The sequence below is a fragment of the Rhinopithecus bieti genome, unplaced genomic scaffold (assembly GCF_001698545.2).
Source record: "Rhinopithecus bieti isolate Rb0 unplaced genomic scaffold, ASM169854v2 scaffold_19969, whole genome shotgun sequence".
NCBI lineage: Eukaryota > Metazoa > Chordata > Mammalia > Primates > Cercopithecidae > Rhinopithecus > Rhinopithecus bieti.
In genome coordinates, this window is record NW_016810434.1 from 2,843,931 (window position 1) to 2,860,243 (window position 16,313).

Sequence of the window (16,313 nt, forward strand, 5' to 3'; positions counted from 1 at the left end):
TGCATCAGAATACCTAGCCAATATCATATTAAAAAGACTTAAAAAATATAGATGAAAAGAATGCCTTAGGGCAATGAATAAAAAAAATTTGAGTGACCAATTTTATTCAAGTTTTCTATGGTAGCATGTGCACAACGGCAGGTACATACTATGCAATGTGCCATGTTGCTGGTGCTGCAAACCCATAACTCATCATTTACATTAGGTGCATCTCCTAATGCTATCCCTGTGTTCCCTCCACCTCACAACAGGCCCCGGTGTGTGATGTTCCCCATCCTATGTCCATGTGTTCTCATTGTTCAATTCCCACCTATGAGTGAGAACATGTGGTGTTTGGTTTTCTGTCCTTGTGATAGTTTGCTCAGAATGATGGTTTCCAGCTTCATCCATGTCCCTACAAAGGACATGAACTCATCCTTTTTTATGGCTGCATAGTATTCTATGGTGTGTATGTGCCACATTTTTTTTTTTTTTTTTTGAGATGAAGTTTCACCCTTGTTGCCCAGGCTGGAGTGCAATGGCGGGATCTCGGCTCACCGCAACCTCCGCCTCCTGGGTTCAAGTGATTCTCCTGCCTCAGTCTCCTGAGTAGCTGGGATTACAGACATGCACCACCACCCCGGCTAATTTTGTATTTTTAGTAGAGACAGGGTTTCTCCATGTTGGTCAGGCTGGTCTTGAACTCACGACCTCAGGTAATCCACCTGCCTCGGCCTCCCAAAGTGCTGGGATTACAGGTGTGAGCCACAGTGCCCGGCAGGTGCCACATTGTCTTAATCCAGTCTGTCACTGATGGATATTTGGGTTGGTCCCAAGTCTTTGCTATTGTGAATAGTCCCGCACTAAACATACATGTGCGTGTGTCTTTATAGCAGCATGATTTATAATCCTTTGGGTACATACCCAGTAATGGGATGGCTGGGTCAAAGGGTGTTTCTAGTTCTAGATCCTTCAGGAATAACCACACTGTCTTCCACAATGGTTGAACTAGTTTACAGACCCACCAACAGTGTAAAAGTGTTCCTGTTTCTCCACATCCTCTCTAGCACCTGTTTCCTGACTTTTTAATGATTGCCATTCTAACTGGTGTCTGTTTTTTGAGATGGAGCTTCACTCTTGTGGCCCCGCCTGTAGTGCAATGGCGCGATCTTGACTCGCTGTAACTTCCGACTCTTGGGTTCAAGCAATTCTCCTGCCTCAGCCTCCCGAGTAGCTGGGATTATAGGCATCCGCCACCATGGCTGGCTAATTTTATATTTTTAGAAGAGATGGGGTTTCTCCATGTTGGTGAGGCTGGTCTTGAACTCCTGACCTCAGCTGATCTGCCCACCTCAGCCCCCCAAAGTGCTGGGATTACAGGTGTGAGCCACTATGCCCAGCTTTTTTTTTTTTTTTCAAGAGACAGGGTCTTGCTCTGTCACTCTGGCTGGAGTGCAATGGTGCAACCACAGGTCATTGTAGCCTCAAACTCCTGGGCTCAGTGATCCTTCCACCTCAGTCTCCTAAATAGGTGGGACTACAGGAATGCATTGCCATGCCCAGCTCATTTTTTTTTTTTTTTTTTTTTTTTGAGACAGAGTCTTGCTCTGTCACCAGGCTGGAGTGCAGTGACGCGATCTTGGCCCACTGCAACCTCCACCTCCTGGGTTCAAGTGATTCTCCTGCCTCAGCCTCCCAGGTAGCTGGGACTACAGGTATGCGCCACCACGCCCACCTAATTTTTGTGTTTTTAGTAGAGACGGGGTTTCACCATGCTGGCCAGGATGCTCTTAATCTCTTGACCTTATCATCCACCTGCCTCGGCCTCCCAAAGTACTGGGATTACAGGTGTGAGTCACCATGCCCAGCCTCATTTTAGAAATTTTTTGTAGAGAGGGGCTCTCATCATGTTGCCCAGGCTGGTCTCCAACTCCTGGCCTTAAATGATTCTCCTGCCTCAGCCTCCCAAAGAGATGGGATAACAGGCATGAGCTACGACATCTGAAAGCAATGTTTTTAATTAATCTGAATTTGCTAATGAAGGGGAAAATTTACTATTTTTTTTCCCCAATGACTCCCAAGTCCTACTCGCAAACAAATCGTAGAAAAAAAGTTTAATTGCTGGTTATTGTTTGAATCTTGAAATACAATTCCTCACTGATGATACTGGTATAAAATGGTGGCTATTAATGCTAGCACAACCAAAACTAACATAACATTATTGGTAAACATGAGTCATTTTTGAATCTCGATTAAAATCTGAACACATAAAACAAACCTGTGCTAACACTGGAACTGCCTTCTCACTCTACATATAAACTTCCAGCTTTAACCATTTCATGTTGAAATCTAAAGCATCCCCATGAGTTAAATGTCCCTGACAAACCAGGTAGGTAGACAAACAAGATTGGTGGTCTTTAACTGCTGGTGACAGAAAACGCTGCAGTTTAGAACTTAAACCTGCAGTTAGTGGTCAACTTTCTAGCCAGGCAGAGTAAACTAAGGATAGCTATGAAACATCAAAAGAAAACTAGAGGCCAGGACAAAGAGGCAGTGCCAGCCAGCCCAGCGCAAGCTGGCATGCACCCCTGTGTATCAGCCAAGGGCAGGCAATCCAAAATTACAGACTGCTTTTCTTAACTTGACCAAACAGTGTATTTTTCCTCTGAAAATCTTGTCAAAGGTTGCATTTCATTGCACCTAGTAAAATACAAAGTCCACTCTCATAAAACATTCTATTTTCAGAAGAAATATAATACACTGAAAATCACTGATTGCTTTTTCTTCGTCTTTTTTTCCGTGAATGTGTAGGTGTTTGAGTCTCTTGTATTTCTTCTTTTACACAGGATATGGGCTGTTTGAAAACTATTTCATTATCTTTATCATCATCATTCAGTTCAGCCACTTCAGATTTTCTCCTCTCCAAAAATGTTGGTGTACAAACTGGTGTGGGGCCCTGGATTCAACAAGTAAAGATTATAATACAGAAATGTAGACAAAGATTATCACTTAACCCAAAAATATCACCTCTCCTCTATTTTTACAAGTTGTGCGCCCCATTATTTTAGGTCTGTTTCCATCTTTTGGTGATACCATTGTAAAGAATAAAGAACTCAGATGCCTATCAAACTTAGTACAGAAATTCACAATTAACAAATATAGCATGTTCCATTACAAGGTTTTAGGCAGAAAACTGCTAAATCAACAATAAAGATCTACCAAATGTCACAATATTTAATTTGAAATCTTAAAATGAGAGTAGCAGAAACTACTTTTCCTTCTTCAAATTATTTCTATAATATCTGGTACCCAGAATATTGAAAACCATTTTACCTGGCTATCCACAGTCTTCTCAAGAGTCTCAGGAGTACCTAAAACTTTTTTCTTCTTCTTACGTAAAACCTTAAAATGAATTTTAAAAGATATCAATTTGAATACTGATCAGCTATGGTAGTCTTGAATGTTTTCCTATTTATCCTTCTCTAATATCTTACATGTAAAATGATAAAAAAAACATTTTACCTGGCCTTTTGTAGACGTCTGACGATTAGTTTTTGAAATACTTTCCGTTTTCTGTAAAATCTTTAATAAAGAAGTTATAAATTGACAATCTCATATCTTTTCTTTCTCAACTTAGCATTAAATCCTCATATATATTATTAATAAATCCTCCCTAAATGACAGAGTATTTCAGTTTAAAAATCAAAACTCATAAATATAGTGAATTATCTCAAGTAAAGGGCAAAACTAGGAAAAACCCAGCAGAGGAACTGACAGAGCTGCAGAGGTTGAAGGGAAGGCCAAAACCTGGAGCTCATTGATTCACAGAATCCTGAATTCAGGAGGGTGGAAGCAAGAAGAATGGGCAAAGGCAGGCCACCCCATCTCCACTCAGTCACAAACAGGGCACAGGAAAAGCAGTGCTGGCATGCCTCTTACCAAGTTTCACTGTCTCAGTTCCCAAATGGTTCACAAGAGCACCAGGGCCTAAGGCCGTGGTGAAATGTTCTAATACTATTAAAGACAACATTTGGAATTTGGGCAAAAAGTTAACCACCGAGAATTGAGCCAAAGGAGAATAACAGTCATCTAGTTTCTGGATAAGGTTAAAAACCTAGTAAATTGGCTGGCCCAGTGGCTCACACCTATAATCGCAGCACTTTGGGAGGCCAAGGTGGGTGGATCATGAGGTCAGGAGTTCAAGACCAGGGTGGCTAACATGGTGAAACTCCGTTGCTACTAAAAAAATACAAAAAATTAGCTGGGTGTGGTGGTGTGCACCTGTAGTCCCAGCTACTCAGGGGGCTGAGGCAGGAGAATCGCTTGAACCCGGGAGGCGGAGGTTGCAGTGAGCCAAGATAGCGCCACTGCACTGCAGCCTGGGCAACAGAGGGAGACTGTCTCAAAAAAAAAAAAGAAAAGAATAAGACCCTTACCTATACTAGCCATACCATAATGAGCTTCATTCTTGATCTATAATAAAAGACACAGCTCTCCTTATTGTGACAGATGGACGAAAGGTTCAGTGTTTTGGTATTTACTTATAGCATACAGTAAACCAAAGACTTCATTCTGGCAGTGTCACCTCTGAATGACAATCTTTTTCTTTTTTTAGATATGGTCTTGCTCTATTGCTGAGGCTGGAGTGCAATGGTACAATCACAGCTCACTGCAAACTTTAAATCCTAGGCTCAGGAGATCCTCTTGCCTCAGCCTCCTGAGTAGCAAGGACTACAGGCACACATTACCTCAGTTAGCTAATAAATGGCAATCTAAGAGTATTATAGTTTTCAGTTAAATAGTGGGTTTACTTCAGTAACTTAAAAAACAGATTATGTAAGTTAAACAAATCAGATTATCTCCTTAAAAGAAGTTTCCTCTTCTAGCCGGACATGGTGGCTCACTCCTGTAATCCTAGTCCTTTAGGAGGCCAAGGCGGGTGGATCACCCGAGGTCGGGAGTTCGAGACCAGCCTGGCCAAAACATGGTGAAATCCTGTCTCTACTAAAAATGCAAAAAGTAGCTGCGTGTGGAGGTGGGCACCTGTAACTCCAGCCACTTGGGAGGCTGAGACAGGCGAATCACTTGAACCTGGGAGGAGTTTGCAGTGAGCCAAGATTGTGCCACTGCGCTCCAGCCTGGGCAACAGAGACTCTGTCTCAAACAACAACAAAAAAAAACAACTTTCCTCTTCTGTATAATGGAAATAACAGAATCTGGTCTCATGTTTTAGGAAGAACCTACAATGGAATGTTTCAAAAGTTTAGTCAGGCCAGGCATGGTGGCTCACACCTGTAATCTCAGCACTTTTGGAGGCGAGGTGGACGGATCACCTGAGGTCAAGAGTTCGAGACCTGACTGATCAACATGGTGAAATCCCATTTCTACTAAAAATACAAAAAATTAGCCAGGTGTGGTGGCACGCACCTATAATCTCAGCTACTTGTGAGGGTTAGGCAGGAGAATCGATTGAACCTGGGAGGTGGAGGTTGCAGTGAGCTGAGATTGTGCCACTGCACTCCAGCCTGGGCAATAGAGCAAGACTCTGTCTTAAAAAAAAAAAAAAAAAAGTTTAGTCAAAAAACTGGCTGGCCACAGTGGCTCACGCCTATAATCCCAACCCTTTGGGAGGCTGAGGTGGGTGGATCACCTGAGGTCAGGAGTTCGAGACCAGCCTGGCCAACATGGAGAAACCCTGTCTCTACTCAAAATGTAAAAATTAGCCAGGCATGGTGGTGTGCACCTGTAATCCCAGCTACTTGGGAGGCTACAGGCAGGAGAATCGCTTGAACCCAGGATGTGGAGGTTACAGTGAGCCAAGATTGTGATAAGCACTAGGCTAGGTCCTTTACAAGGTACAAAGTCGCCCCCTCCCCTCCCCACAACAAACCACAAAAAAGATGTCATGAATATTTACCAAGGAAGGAAAATCATAATCAATTCCTTTTTTAGCTAATTTCTTCCTGAGTAATCTTTCTTTCTTTTTAAATCGCTCCTCCATCCGTAGCTTTTGTGTTAGCGTCCGATTCCGATTATACCGTTTCACTGATGGATGTGATGGCTGCTTAAATGGAATATTCCAGTCTTTAAAGAGTTCTTTATGTACTTTTTCAGGTGGCATAAAATGACCTATTTTAAAAGAAAAAAACATAAAAGTTTCAACCAAATGGTAGGAAAGAGATTTTAATGTTAACTTTAGAATCTCCCCAGTGCCATTCCTCACATAACAAAATGATGTGGCTGGGTACAGTGGCTTACACCTGTAATCCCAGCTTCTCTCACAGCAACGGGAAGTGAATAGCGAGACACTACCTGGTCAGCCTCATCAGCTGTGAACTTAGGTACCTAAGACGACCACATGCTACCATGGGCACAGGGAAGCCAGAAACTTCGCTTTGGCTCCCAAGGGCAGCAGGATCTGGACAGGGATTCTCTCTGTACCCTATGGACTGCAAGGTAGGGGCTGCGCTGGCTCCTTTCTGCAGGGTAGGGACTGTGCTAGCTCCTTTCTGTAGGACGAACCTGCACTGGCTGCTTCCTGCAAGACGAACTACTCATCTGGTGCTATCGCTCCTCCGCTCCCTCTGGCTTCTCTCATGTGGAAGAGCTGCAGCCACTGCCATTTAGACAGATTTTGCAATGCGATTCCTGACCTTTGATGCTGTCCCCACTGCCCTCATGATAAATTCTGAACTGGCTGACTTAGAAGGCCCTCAGTAACCTGACCTGAAGCCTCTTCCTGCTCCTTCATCTCTTGCTACTTTTCCTCACATTCTCTCACAGCCGAATGGTTAGGCACCTTTGGTTTGGCATTCACTGTCCCTCAGCCAGGAATAGTCTGTCTTCACTCCTGTCCCCTTCACCTGGCTGGTTCCTGTTTAGTCTTCAGGTTTCAATGTCAATGCTACTTCCTCAGAGAAGCCTTTCACAGCCCATAAGGATGGGTCAGCTGCTCCTCCCGTGTGTCCCCAAGGTAACTTGTCCAGTTCCATTGAGGGTAAAAACAGCTCTCAGGCTGGGAGATTTTAAAATTCCAATTAGAATCTGCCTGCAACATACACTGAAGTCCTTGCACCATTCTGTAAGAGTCATCCCAGAGATGAAGTGGCATGTCCAGGCAGCTGGGCAAGCCGCCCTTCCCACCACAGTCACCCACCAGGACCAGGCACCAGGCAACCCTGCAGTAAGACAGGAGCACTTACACTCCAGGAGCCTTTCACCAAACAGGTAGTTGTTCATTGTTTCAGCAACTATCTTGGCAACATCCTCAGACTCAAACTCCACAAATGCATAGCCTTTGCTATTTCCAGTCTGCAACAGAGAATTCGCCACAAAAAGTAGAATAATCAAATTTGAATGCATCATCAAATTCCTAAAATGCCATTATTTTAAATAATGTATATTAGCCCCTTATCAAATATTACCACACGCTTAATTCTAACTTCAATTCACATATTCTGGGGACTGTTATGGGAAAAAGAAAAGATGCAAGAATCTGGACGCACAGCTGATTTTGTGGTATTCTTGGGATTTTGGTTACATGTGATAAATACACAGTTCCTATGGCTGGAATTTATTCAGTAACAACACCCCATGGTATAAAAAAAGTCTTCAACTTAAAAGCCACATGGCTTAACAGTGGGAATCAGGAGGCTCATTTCTAGCACCAGTTGTGTCAGTAACAAGCAACTTGGACACTTCCACAACTGAGTCTCAGCTTAATTATCTTCAACAGGTGGATTCCTGGAAAAATTTAAATCCCTCAAAATCCATTTATAATCTCAACACTCAAAAGGGAGGGGAAGGCCAGGCGTAGTGACTCACGCCTGTAATCCTAGCACTTTGGGAGGCTGAGGAGGGTGGATCACCTGAGGTCAGCAGTTCAAGACCAGCCTGGTCAACATGGTGAAACCCCATCTCTACTAAAAATACAAAAAATTCACTTTGGGAGGCCGAGGCGGTCTGGGGTTCGAGATCAGCCTGGCCAACACAGTGAAACACCGTCTCTACTAAAGATACAAAAAATTAGCTGGGCATGGTGACATGCACCTGTAATCCCAGCTACTCAGGAGGCGTAGCTGGGAGAATCGCTTGAACCCGAGAGGCGGAGGTTGTAGTGAGCTGAGATCGTGCTACTGCACTCCAGCCTGGGCGACAGAGCAAGACTCCATCTCAAAAAAGAAAAACTAGGCCAAGCTAGGTGGTTCATGCCTATAATCCCAGCACTTTGGGAGGCCGAGGTGGGTGGATCACCTGAGGTCAGGAGTTCGAGACCAGCCTGGCCAAAATGGTGAAACCCTGTCTCTACTAAAAATACAAAAATTAGGCCAGGTACAGTGGCTCACAACTGTAATCCCTGCACTTTGGGAGGCTGAGGCGGGAGGATCACCTGAGGTCAGGAATTCGAAACCATCCTGACCAATATGGTGAAACCCCATGTCTACTAAATATACAAAAATTAGCTGGGGGTGGTGGCGTGCGCCTATAATCCCAGCTATTCAGGAGACTGAGGCAGGAGAATCGCTTGAACCCAAGAGGCTGAGGGCACAGTGAGCCAAGATTGTGCCACTGCACTCCAGCCTGGGCAACAGAGTGAGACTCCGTTTTGGGGAAAAAAAAAAAAGGCCAGCACGGTGGCTCACGCTTGTAACTCCAGCACTTTGGGAGGCCAAGGCGAGCGGATCATGAGGTCAGGAAATCGAGACCATCCTGGCTCACACAGTGACACCCCCTTTCTACTAAAAAAATACAAATTAGCCGGGTGTGGTGGCGGGCGCCTGTGGTCCCAGCTACTCAGGAGGCTGAGGCAGGAGAATGGCATGAACCCGGGAGGCAGAGCTTGCAGTGAGCCAAGATGACGCCACTGCACTCCAGCCTGGGTGATGGAGCAAGACTCTGTCTCAAAAAAAAAAAAAGAAAAAGTTAGCCAGGCATAGTGGCGGGCACCTATAATCCCAGCTAGTCTGGAGACTGGAGCAGGAGAATCGCTTGAACCTGGGAGGCACAGGTCACAGTCAGCTGAGGAACTGCGCCACTGCACTCCAGCCCAGGCGACAGAGCGAGACTCCGTCTCAAACAAAACAAAACAACAACCAAAAAACCCCTGAATAGAATGAAATAGAAAATCAGCAAATCACACAAAACAAGTTTAAATATTGTCTCATTTGGCTTTTATTTCAGTTATGCTTACATGCATGTTTATGTGTGCTGGTTTGTGCTATAAAACTTTTGAAAACCCTCATCTTCTCTGTGATGGTAAAAACTTACTTCTTATTGTGAGCCAGTCTGCAAAATGCTCTTCTAGAAAAATCTGCTTATACCTGCACAAAGATTGTTCCTAGCAGCTTCATGTAAAGTTAAAAATAGTAAAAAACATAATGTTCAGGCTAGGCACAGTGGCTCACACTTGTAATTTCAGCACCTTGGGAGGCCGAGGTGGGCGGATCACCTGAGGTCAGGAGTTTGAGACCAGCCTGGCCAAAACATGGTGAAACACTGTTTCTACTGAAAATATAAAAATTAGCCATGTGCAGTGGCCAGTACCTGTAATCTCAGCCACTTAGGAGGATGAGGCAGGAGAACCACTTGAATCTGGGAGGCGGAGGTTGCAGTGAGCCGAGATCGTCCCACTGCACTACAGCTGCCTGGTGACAAGAGTGAGATTGTCTCAAGAAAAAAAAAAACTCAAAACAAAACCTAACGTTCAATAGGAGCGTGGATAAACCTTAGTTACCTAAGTAACGAGCAATGATAACAAAGGCACTAGAGTTACATGGATAAAGCTCAGATTATTGAGTAAAAAAATTCAGCTGAAGAATGATACAAATAATATAATTTTAAAATAATACTATATGTACATTTATATATGTACACATATGTATTGTAGCACATATATATATAGATATAGTAAAAACTTATAAACATATATAGCAATGAAAACTGAATTTGTGGCCAGGAGCGATGGCTCACGCCTGTAATCCCAACACTCTGGGTGGCTGAGGTGGGAGGATCACAAGGTCAGGAGTTCGAGAACAGCCTGGCCAACTAATGAAACCCGTCTCTACTAAAAACACACACAAAAAAGTAGCCAGGTGTGGTGGCAGGTGCCTGTAATCCCAGCTACTTGGGAGGGTGAAGCAAGGAGAATCTCTTGAACCTGGGAGGCGGAGGTTGCAGTGAGCTGAGATCGCACCACTGCACTCCAGCCCGGGTGACAGTGCAAGCCTCTGTCTCAAAAAAAAGAAAACAGAATTTGTGAATTTAATTCCCTAAAGGAGAAGGTGAAGAGCACTGGGAAGGGTACAAAAGGGACCTCAATTCTACCTATAATCTGTATCTTTAGGACAACTAACAGATGATGGATGCACACCATATCCCCTAGATACTAAATCAAATACGTGCCTATGGCTACAACCAAAGTTTATGTGTGGGGAAAGAAAATAAAGCAGGTCACTCTTGTACTGAAACAAGCTACGTACAGCTTTTTCTCATCAGAAGGCATGACACTACAGTAATTATACTTGGTGTTTATTGTGTGCCAAGGACTTTATATTCAATATTTCATTTAACCTTTGACTAAATACTCCCAGGAAGTTTTACTCATATTTAACAGATCACAACACTGAAGCATGGTAAGGTCATATCACTCTAGTAAAGTGTACAGCCTGGCCCTAAACCTCGGCAGTCCAACTCCAGAGTCTTCATCTCTAACTATCCACTATATAAACCTTTGCTATTTTAAGGATGCTTGTACCGGAGGCTAATACAAAAAGATGTATAAACCTGGGCCTCATACTGAAGTTCATTTACCAGGACTGTTAATTTAATGTAAGGATTTGGAGAAATGTAAAAAACAAACTTTTACAATAATATTGATTTTGCTCCAGTGGCTCTTTCAGATTCTAAACCTCCACTCTCCTTTTTGGATTGAAATCTGATAAGCAATAACGTGTATGTGAACGTGCTCTTTAATGTCAAGAATCATACACATTTGAAAAACAAAACATCAAATCCAACTTTAAAAATCTTACCCTTTTACTTCTGGACAGTCTGAACCGTGTCACAGTGCCAAACTGGGAGAAATATGAAAAGATCTGGGTTTCGTTAAGTAGGTTAGGTAGGTGGCGCACATAGACTACTCCAGGAGTAAGTTGTTCTTGTTTTTTTCGCTGAAGACATAAAGACCAGGTAAATTAAATATTTTTTAAAATAAGAAAATCACATTGTAACAAAACTTACAAAACCCCTAGCCCTAGGCCCAAGAACCTACTCTGCATTTCCACTTACCACAGTAGTAATTAAAGAAGTGGCTGTTTAGTGTCTCTCTCCCCACAAAGGCCATGGTCAAGCAGTAATTAACTATCCTTCCAGCCTGGCATCCCAGCACCCAGTATAATATTAGTGCTCAATAACTATGTCAATCAACGGATAAGCAAAGACATCTTTGAACAAGCCATTTTAGATCTTCTGCCCAGAGAACTCTACATAAATATAGCCTTCAATTTTGTATGCATACTACTGTTTACTCGCACTTCATCGGAAAATTTTCGAGACGCTTGTTAACTCTCACAATACAGATTAGCCTTTCAGCGTCTCAACCATCATACTCTTACCTCTGCAACAAGAACTTCTAAGTTTTCCTGTGTATTTTATGCTAAAAACCACAGAAAGTATAAGCGATGTCAGGGTCTCTAGTCAGCAAGCGGAACCTGGCAACTACTCTATTTTAGTAACTCCCAGATCACAACCCGGCATACCAACCTCCCGAATGTGTTAAGTCTGGGACCCCCACTTTCGGGGGGAAACGCGGCAGCGTGACAGGTCTAACCCGGAGATAACCTGTGGTATGGGAACCTATTCCCTACAGCTGGTTCCCTCCACTGCTTCCCTCACCCCAATACTTCCCCCTTACCCTCCACATGAAGGCTCCAAGGCCTCAGCGGCCAAACCTCTCCATCATTTACCGACCAGCGTAAACCCTTTAGTCTCAGAAACCGTGGCCTGCATGCTTAAGAAGTGGGTCCCTGATTCGGTCAAATCCGCTAGGGATACTCTGGAGGTAATGAAGGCGTGCGCGAAGGCAAGGGGAGTTCGGGCGGGGAACCGCGCAACCCCAGATACCCCCTAGACCCTGTTCATCGCCCCCGCTCGCAGCCTGGACCAGGGTGCCTGCTCACCTGGGTTATGCGCTTGCGAACCTGCGCCACCTCCTTTTGAAACTCGGCATCTTCCTGCGGGTTAAGCGACAGCATCGGCCCAGCTGGGCCAGAAAGACCCGCCATGCCAAAAGCGACCAACACTAACTCCACGCGGCGCTCCCGGAAACGACTGGCTCCCAGCTCCCCTGAGGCGGAAGTAGAGGCAGGACAAGGGCGTGGCGAGGCGCGGAGGCGAGGCGTGGCGAGGGGTGGGGAGGGCCATGAGTCGCTCGCCGGGTTGGAGCAGGAGTTGTACGGAGAAGCGGGGGTGGGGCACGGGGCGCGGGACCTGGGACTGGGCATAAATTGTGCCGCGGTGCGAGGGCGGGGCACGAGGCCTGGCGAGGGGTGGGGAGAGGCATGAGTCGCGCGGAGGCGCGGCACCAGGCGTGAGTTGCGCCGAGGAGCGGGTGGGGAACTGGGCGGGGCGGGGGGGGGGAACGGGCGGGGGGGAGGGAACGGGCGGGGGGGAGGGGAAGGGGCGGGGGGCGGGGGGAGGGAACGGTGCGGGGGGCGGGGGGAGGAACGGGCGGGGGGGAGGGGCGGGGGGAGAACGGGGCGGGGGGGAGGCGGGGGGAGGGAGGGGCGGGGGGAGGGAACGGGGGGAACCGGGCGGGGAACGGGGCGGTGACGGGGGTGGGTGGGGCGGGGAGGGTGGGGGGTGGACGGAGCGGTGGAGGGGCGGCAGTGGGATCTGCCACTGGGGAGCTTCCGCGCCCTCTGCTGTAGAGGCGCCGATTGGCTTGGTTTGGCTTAAGAGTGCCTGAAACAATTACCTTCACGCCTACTTTGAAAGGCGGTCTAAAATTACAAAACAGTACCTGTGCCCTTGAGATGCTGCTCACATTCCTCAATTTGCTTATTATTATTTTCGAGACAGAGTTTCGCTCTGGTTGCCCCAGCTGCAGTGAAATGGCACAATCTGAGGTCACTGCAACTTCTACCTTCAGAGTTCACGTGATTCTCCTGCCTCCGCCTCCGGAGTAGCTGGGAGTAGCTGGGATTACTGGCGCCCGCACCACGCCCGACTGGCTTATTTTTAGTAGAAATGGGTTTTCACCATATTGGTCAGGCTGGTCTCGAAGTACTGACCTCAGGCGATCTAGCGCCTCAACCTCCCAAGGTGCTGGGATAACAGGCGTGAGCCACCATGCCCAGCCCTAATTTGGTTATTCTTTCACACACTAGTGTGTGAGCCCCTCCTGTGTGGCGACCCTTAGAGAACTTACAGCCTAGGGCAGCATGGCTGCTTTGAGAGAGAGAAGAGCCTCGTGGGGGAGAGGCACACTGGGTGACGCAGTAGAGTCCGTCCCCCTTAGGAGGTGGCGTTGGCAGCGAAGCCTGAAGGCTAAGGAGCAGGGTCTGGAGAACTGAGGCCCTGCCATCTACTGGATCAGACAGGCCTACACATGTGTTCCTAGGTATAGAAAGGAGGACCCCACAGTGGGATTGGAGCCCAACATAGGAGGGAAGAGCTGCGAGGGGGCAGGCTGGAGTCCCATGGTTCTGTGTGGTGTCAAAGTATGAAACTGGGGTTTTGTTGTAAATGCGAGGGGGTGGTTGGGTTTTAAGCGAGGCTGTGGCTCTTTACACCTTTTGTGTCCAGAGCTGGTGGATTCTTGGTCTCCCTGACTTTAAGAATGAAGCCACAGACCCTCGTGGTGTTACAGTTCTTAAAGATGGTGTGTCCAGAGTTTGTTCCTTCTGATGTTCGAACATGTTCAGGGTTTCTTCCTTCTGGTGGGTTTGTGGTCTCGCTGGCTTCAGGAGTGAAGCTGCAGACCTTTGCGGTGTTACAGCTCTTAAAGGCGGCACGTCTGGAGTTGTTCATGCCTCCTGGTGGCTTCCTGGTCTTGCTGGTTTCCGGAGTGAAGCTGTAAACCTTTGTGGTGAGTGTTACAGCTCATAAAGGCAGTGCACACCCAAAGAGTGAGCAGCAGCAACATTCATTGCAACAGCAAAAGAACAAAACTTCCACAGCATACAAAGGAACCTGAGCAAGTTGCTGCTGCTGCTGGCTGGGGCAGCCTTCTTTTATTCACTTATCTGACCCCACCCACATCCTGCTGATTGGTCCATTTTACAGAGAGCTAATTGGTCTGTTTTAACAGAGTGCTGATTGGTGTGTTTACAAACCTTGAGCTAGACACAGAGTGCTGATTGGTGTATTTACAATCTGTAGCTAGATTGTAAAAGTTCTCCAAGTCCCCACCAGACTCAGGAGCCCAGCTGGCTTCCCCTAGTGGATCCAGCACAGGGGGCACAGGCAGAGCTGCTCGGCAGTCCCGCGCGGTGTGCCTGCACTCCTCAGCCCTTGGGCGATGGATGGGAAGGGGCACCACCCAGCAGGGGGCTGCACCCATTGGGGAGGCTTGGGCTGCACAGGAGCCCACAGCGGGCCATGGCAGGCTGCAGGTCCCTAGCACTGCCCTGGGGGAGGCAGCTGAGGCCTGGCAAGAATTCGAGCACAGCGTGGGTGGGCTGGCACTGATGGGGAACCTGGCACACCCTCTGCAGCTGCTAGCCTGGGTGCTAAGCCCCTCACTGCCGCTCCAGTGCAGGGCTGGCCGAGCCTGCGCCCACCCAGAACTGGCGCTGGCCCGCCAGCTCCGCAGGCAGCCCCGGTTCCTGCCTTCGCCTCTCCCTCCATACCTCCCCTCAAGCAGAGGGAGCCTGCTGGGACAGTGCAAAGAGGGGCTCCCACAGTGCAGCCACAGGGCTGAAGGGCTCCTCCAGCGCGGCCAGAGCGGAGGCCGAGATTGAGCGAGGGCTGCTAGCACGCTGTCACCTCTCACTGTCTTGTCTTTTTTTTTTTTTTTTTTTTTTTGAGATGGAGTCTTGTGTGGCCCAGGCTGGAGTGTAATGGCGCGATGTCGGCTCACTCACTGCAACCTCTGACTCCTGGGTTCAAGCGATTCTTCTACCTCAGCCTCCCGACTAGCTACGGCTACAGGTGCGCACCACTACTCTTGGCTAATTTTTGTATTTTTAGTAGAAATGAGGTTTTGCCATTTTGGCCAGGCTGGTCACGAACCCCAGACCTTAAGTGATCTACCCGCCTCGGTCTCCCGAAGTGCTGGGATTACAGGTGTGAGCCACCGCACCCGACCTGTTTGTACCTTTCAAATACTATTACACTAGTGAGTAACTGAGTGGAGAGGAAGAGTGGGGAGTGGATTGCCAAGGAAGCAGGGAGGTGAGGCGAGAGTGACAGATCAAGCGCAGCTGGTGTCCGGGGACAGCACCCCCCTCTGGAAGCCCTGAGGGCACCCCAGGGTGTGTGTGCCCGAAGAGTGGCCTGTGGGCCTGAGGTGGAGGCCCTGGGAGGGAGTGCCAAGCGAGGCCAGCCCACTTCGTCTGACAGACACTTGCCTCCCTCACTCACAGCCTTCGCCTCCTTCACCCTGGCACCCTTGGTTCAGCTCCACTGTCACCCCCAAGGGGGCATCCCTGAGGCTCTTCCAGTTAAGCGCCCTCTTCCCATTGTGTGTTTTTTTTGAGACGGAGTCTCGCTCTGTCCCCCAGGCTGGGGTGCAGTAGCCAGATCTCAGCTCACTGCAAGCTCCGCCTCCCGGGCTTAGGCCATTCTCCTGCCTCAGCCTCCCGATTAGCTGGGACTACAGGCGCCCGCCACCTCGCCCGGCTAGTTTTTTGTATTTTGTAGTAGAGACGGGGTTTCCCCGTGTTAGCCAGGATGGTCTCGATCTCCTGACCTCGTGATCCGCCCGTCTTGGCCTCCCAAAGTGCTGGGATTACAGGCTTGAGCCACTGCGCCCGGCCTACCCCATTGTGTTTTCATGGCTAGGCTGGATTTTTGGGAGTGAGCGAGCAAGTGCAATTTGATTCTTTTTCAGGGGTGCCCATTTCCATGGGCTTGTTCTTGCTCCCACCAGGATGAAATCTTGGGGAGAGCTCCGCACTTGTGATGGCTCCTCAGATATCAGTTAACAGAAGCATGTTCCACACGTTCAAAATCTAATATCAAATGTCTCCTCTCCCTGGCTCAGTGTCTCAGAGAGAGAAATCCCCAAAAGGGAGCACAGTCCACATCATCTTTGTTCTTGGCTCCACCTTCTCTCTACACCCCAGTTTCTTTTTTTGGCCTTTTCTAATGCCGGAAAGGCCAAAAAAAAAAAA

The 16,313-nt window shown here is 47.6% G+C and overlaps 1 protein-coding gene across 2 annotated transcripts in view; it reads right to left on the reverse strand.

Moving 5' to 3' along the window:
• Nucleotides 1–1,979: 1,979 nt before the first annotated feature.
• The window catches only part of NIFK (nucleolar protein interacting with the FHA domain of MKI67), a 29,607-nt gene continuing 15,273 nt past the window's right edge, over nt 1,980–16,313 (reverse strand). Inside the window, exons 1-7 of one of the 2 annotated variants that reach the window (XM_017891937.1) lie at nt 12,156–12,447; nt 11,010–11,147; nt 7,182–7,290; nt 5,897–6,108; nt 3,502–3,561; nt 3,313–3,381; nt 1,980–2,935 (exon numbers count right to left, since the gene is read on the reverse strand). In XM_017891937.1, the coding sequence (XP_017747426.1) occupies nt 2,747–2,935; nt 3,313–3,381; nt 3,502–3,561; nt 5,897–6,108; nt 7,182–7,290; nt 11,010–11,147; nt 12,156–12,260 (882 nt within the window). In that variant the 5' untranslated portion in view covers nt 12,261–12,447 and the 3' untranslated portion in view covers nt 1,980–2,746. Of the gene's footprint in view, nt 2,936–3,312; nt 3,382–3,501; nt 3,562–5,896; nt 6,109–7,181; nt 7,291–11,009; nt 11,148–12,155; nt 12,448–16,313 lie in introns of those variants that run through there. The other variant, XM_017891938.1, reaches the window with a different exon arrangement.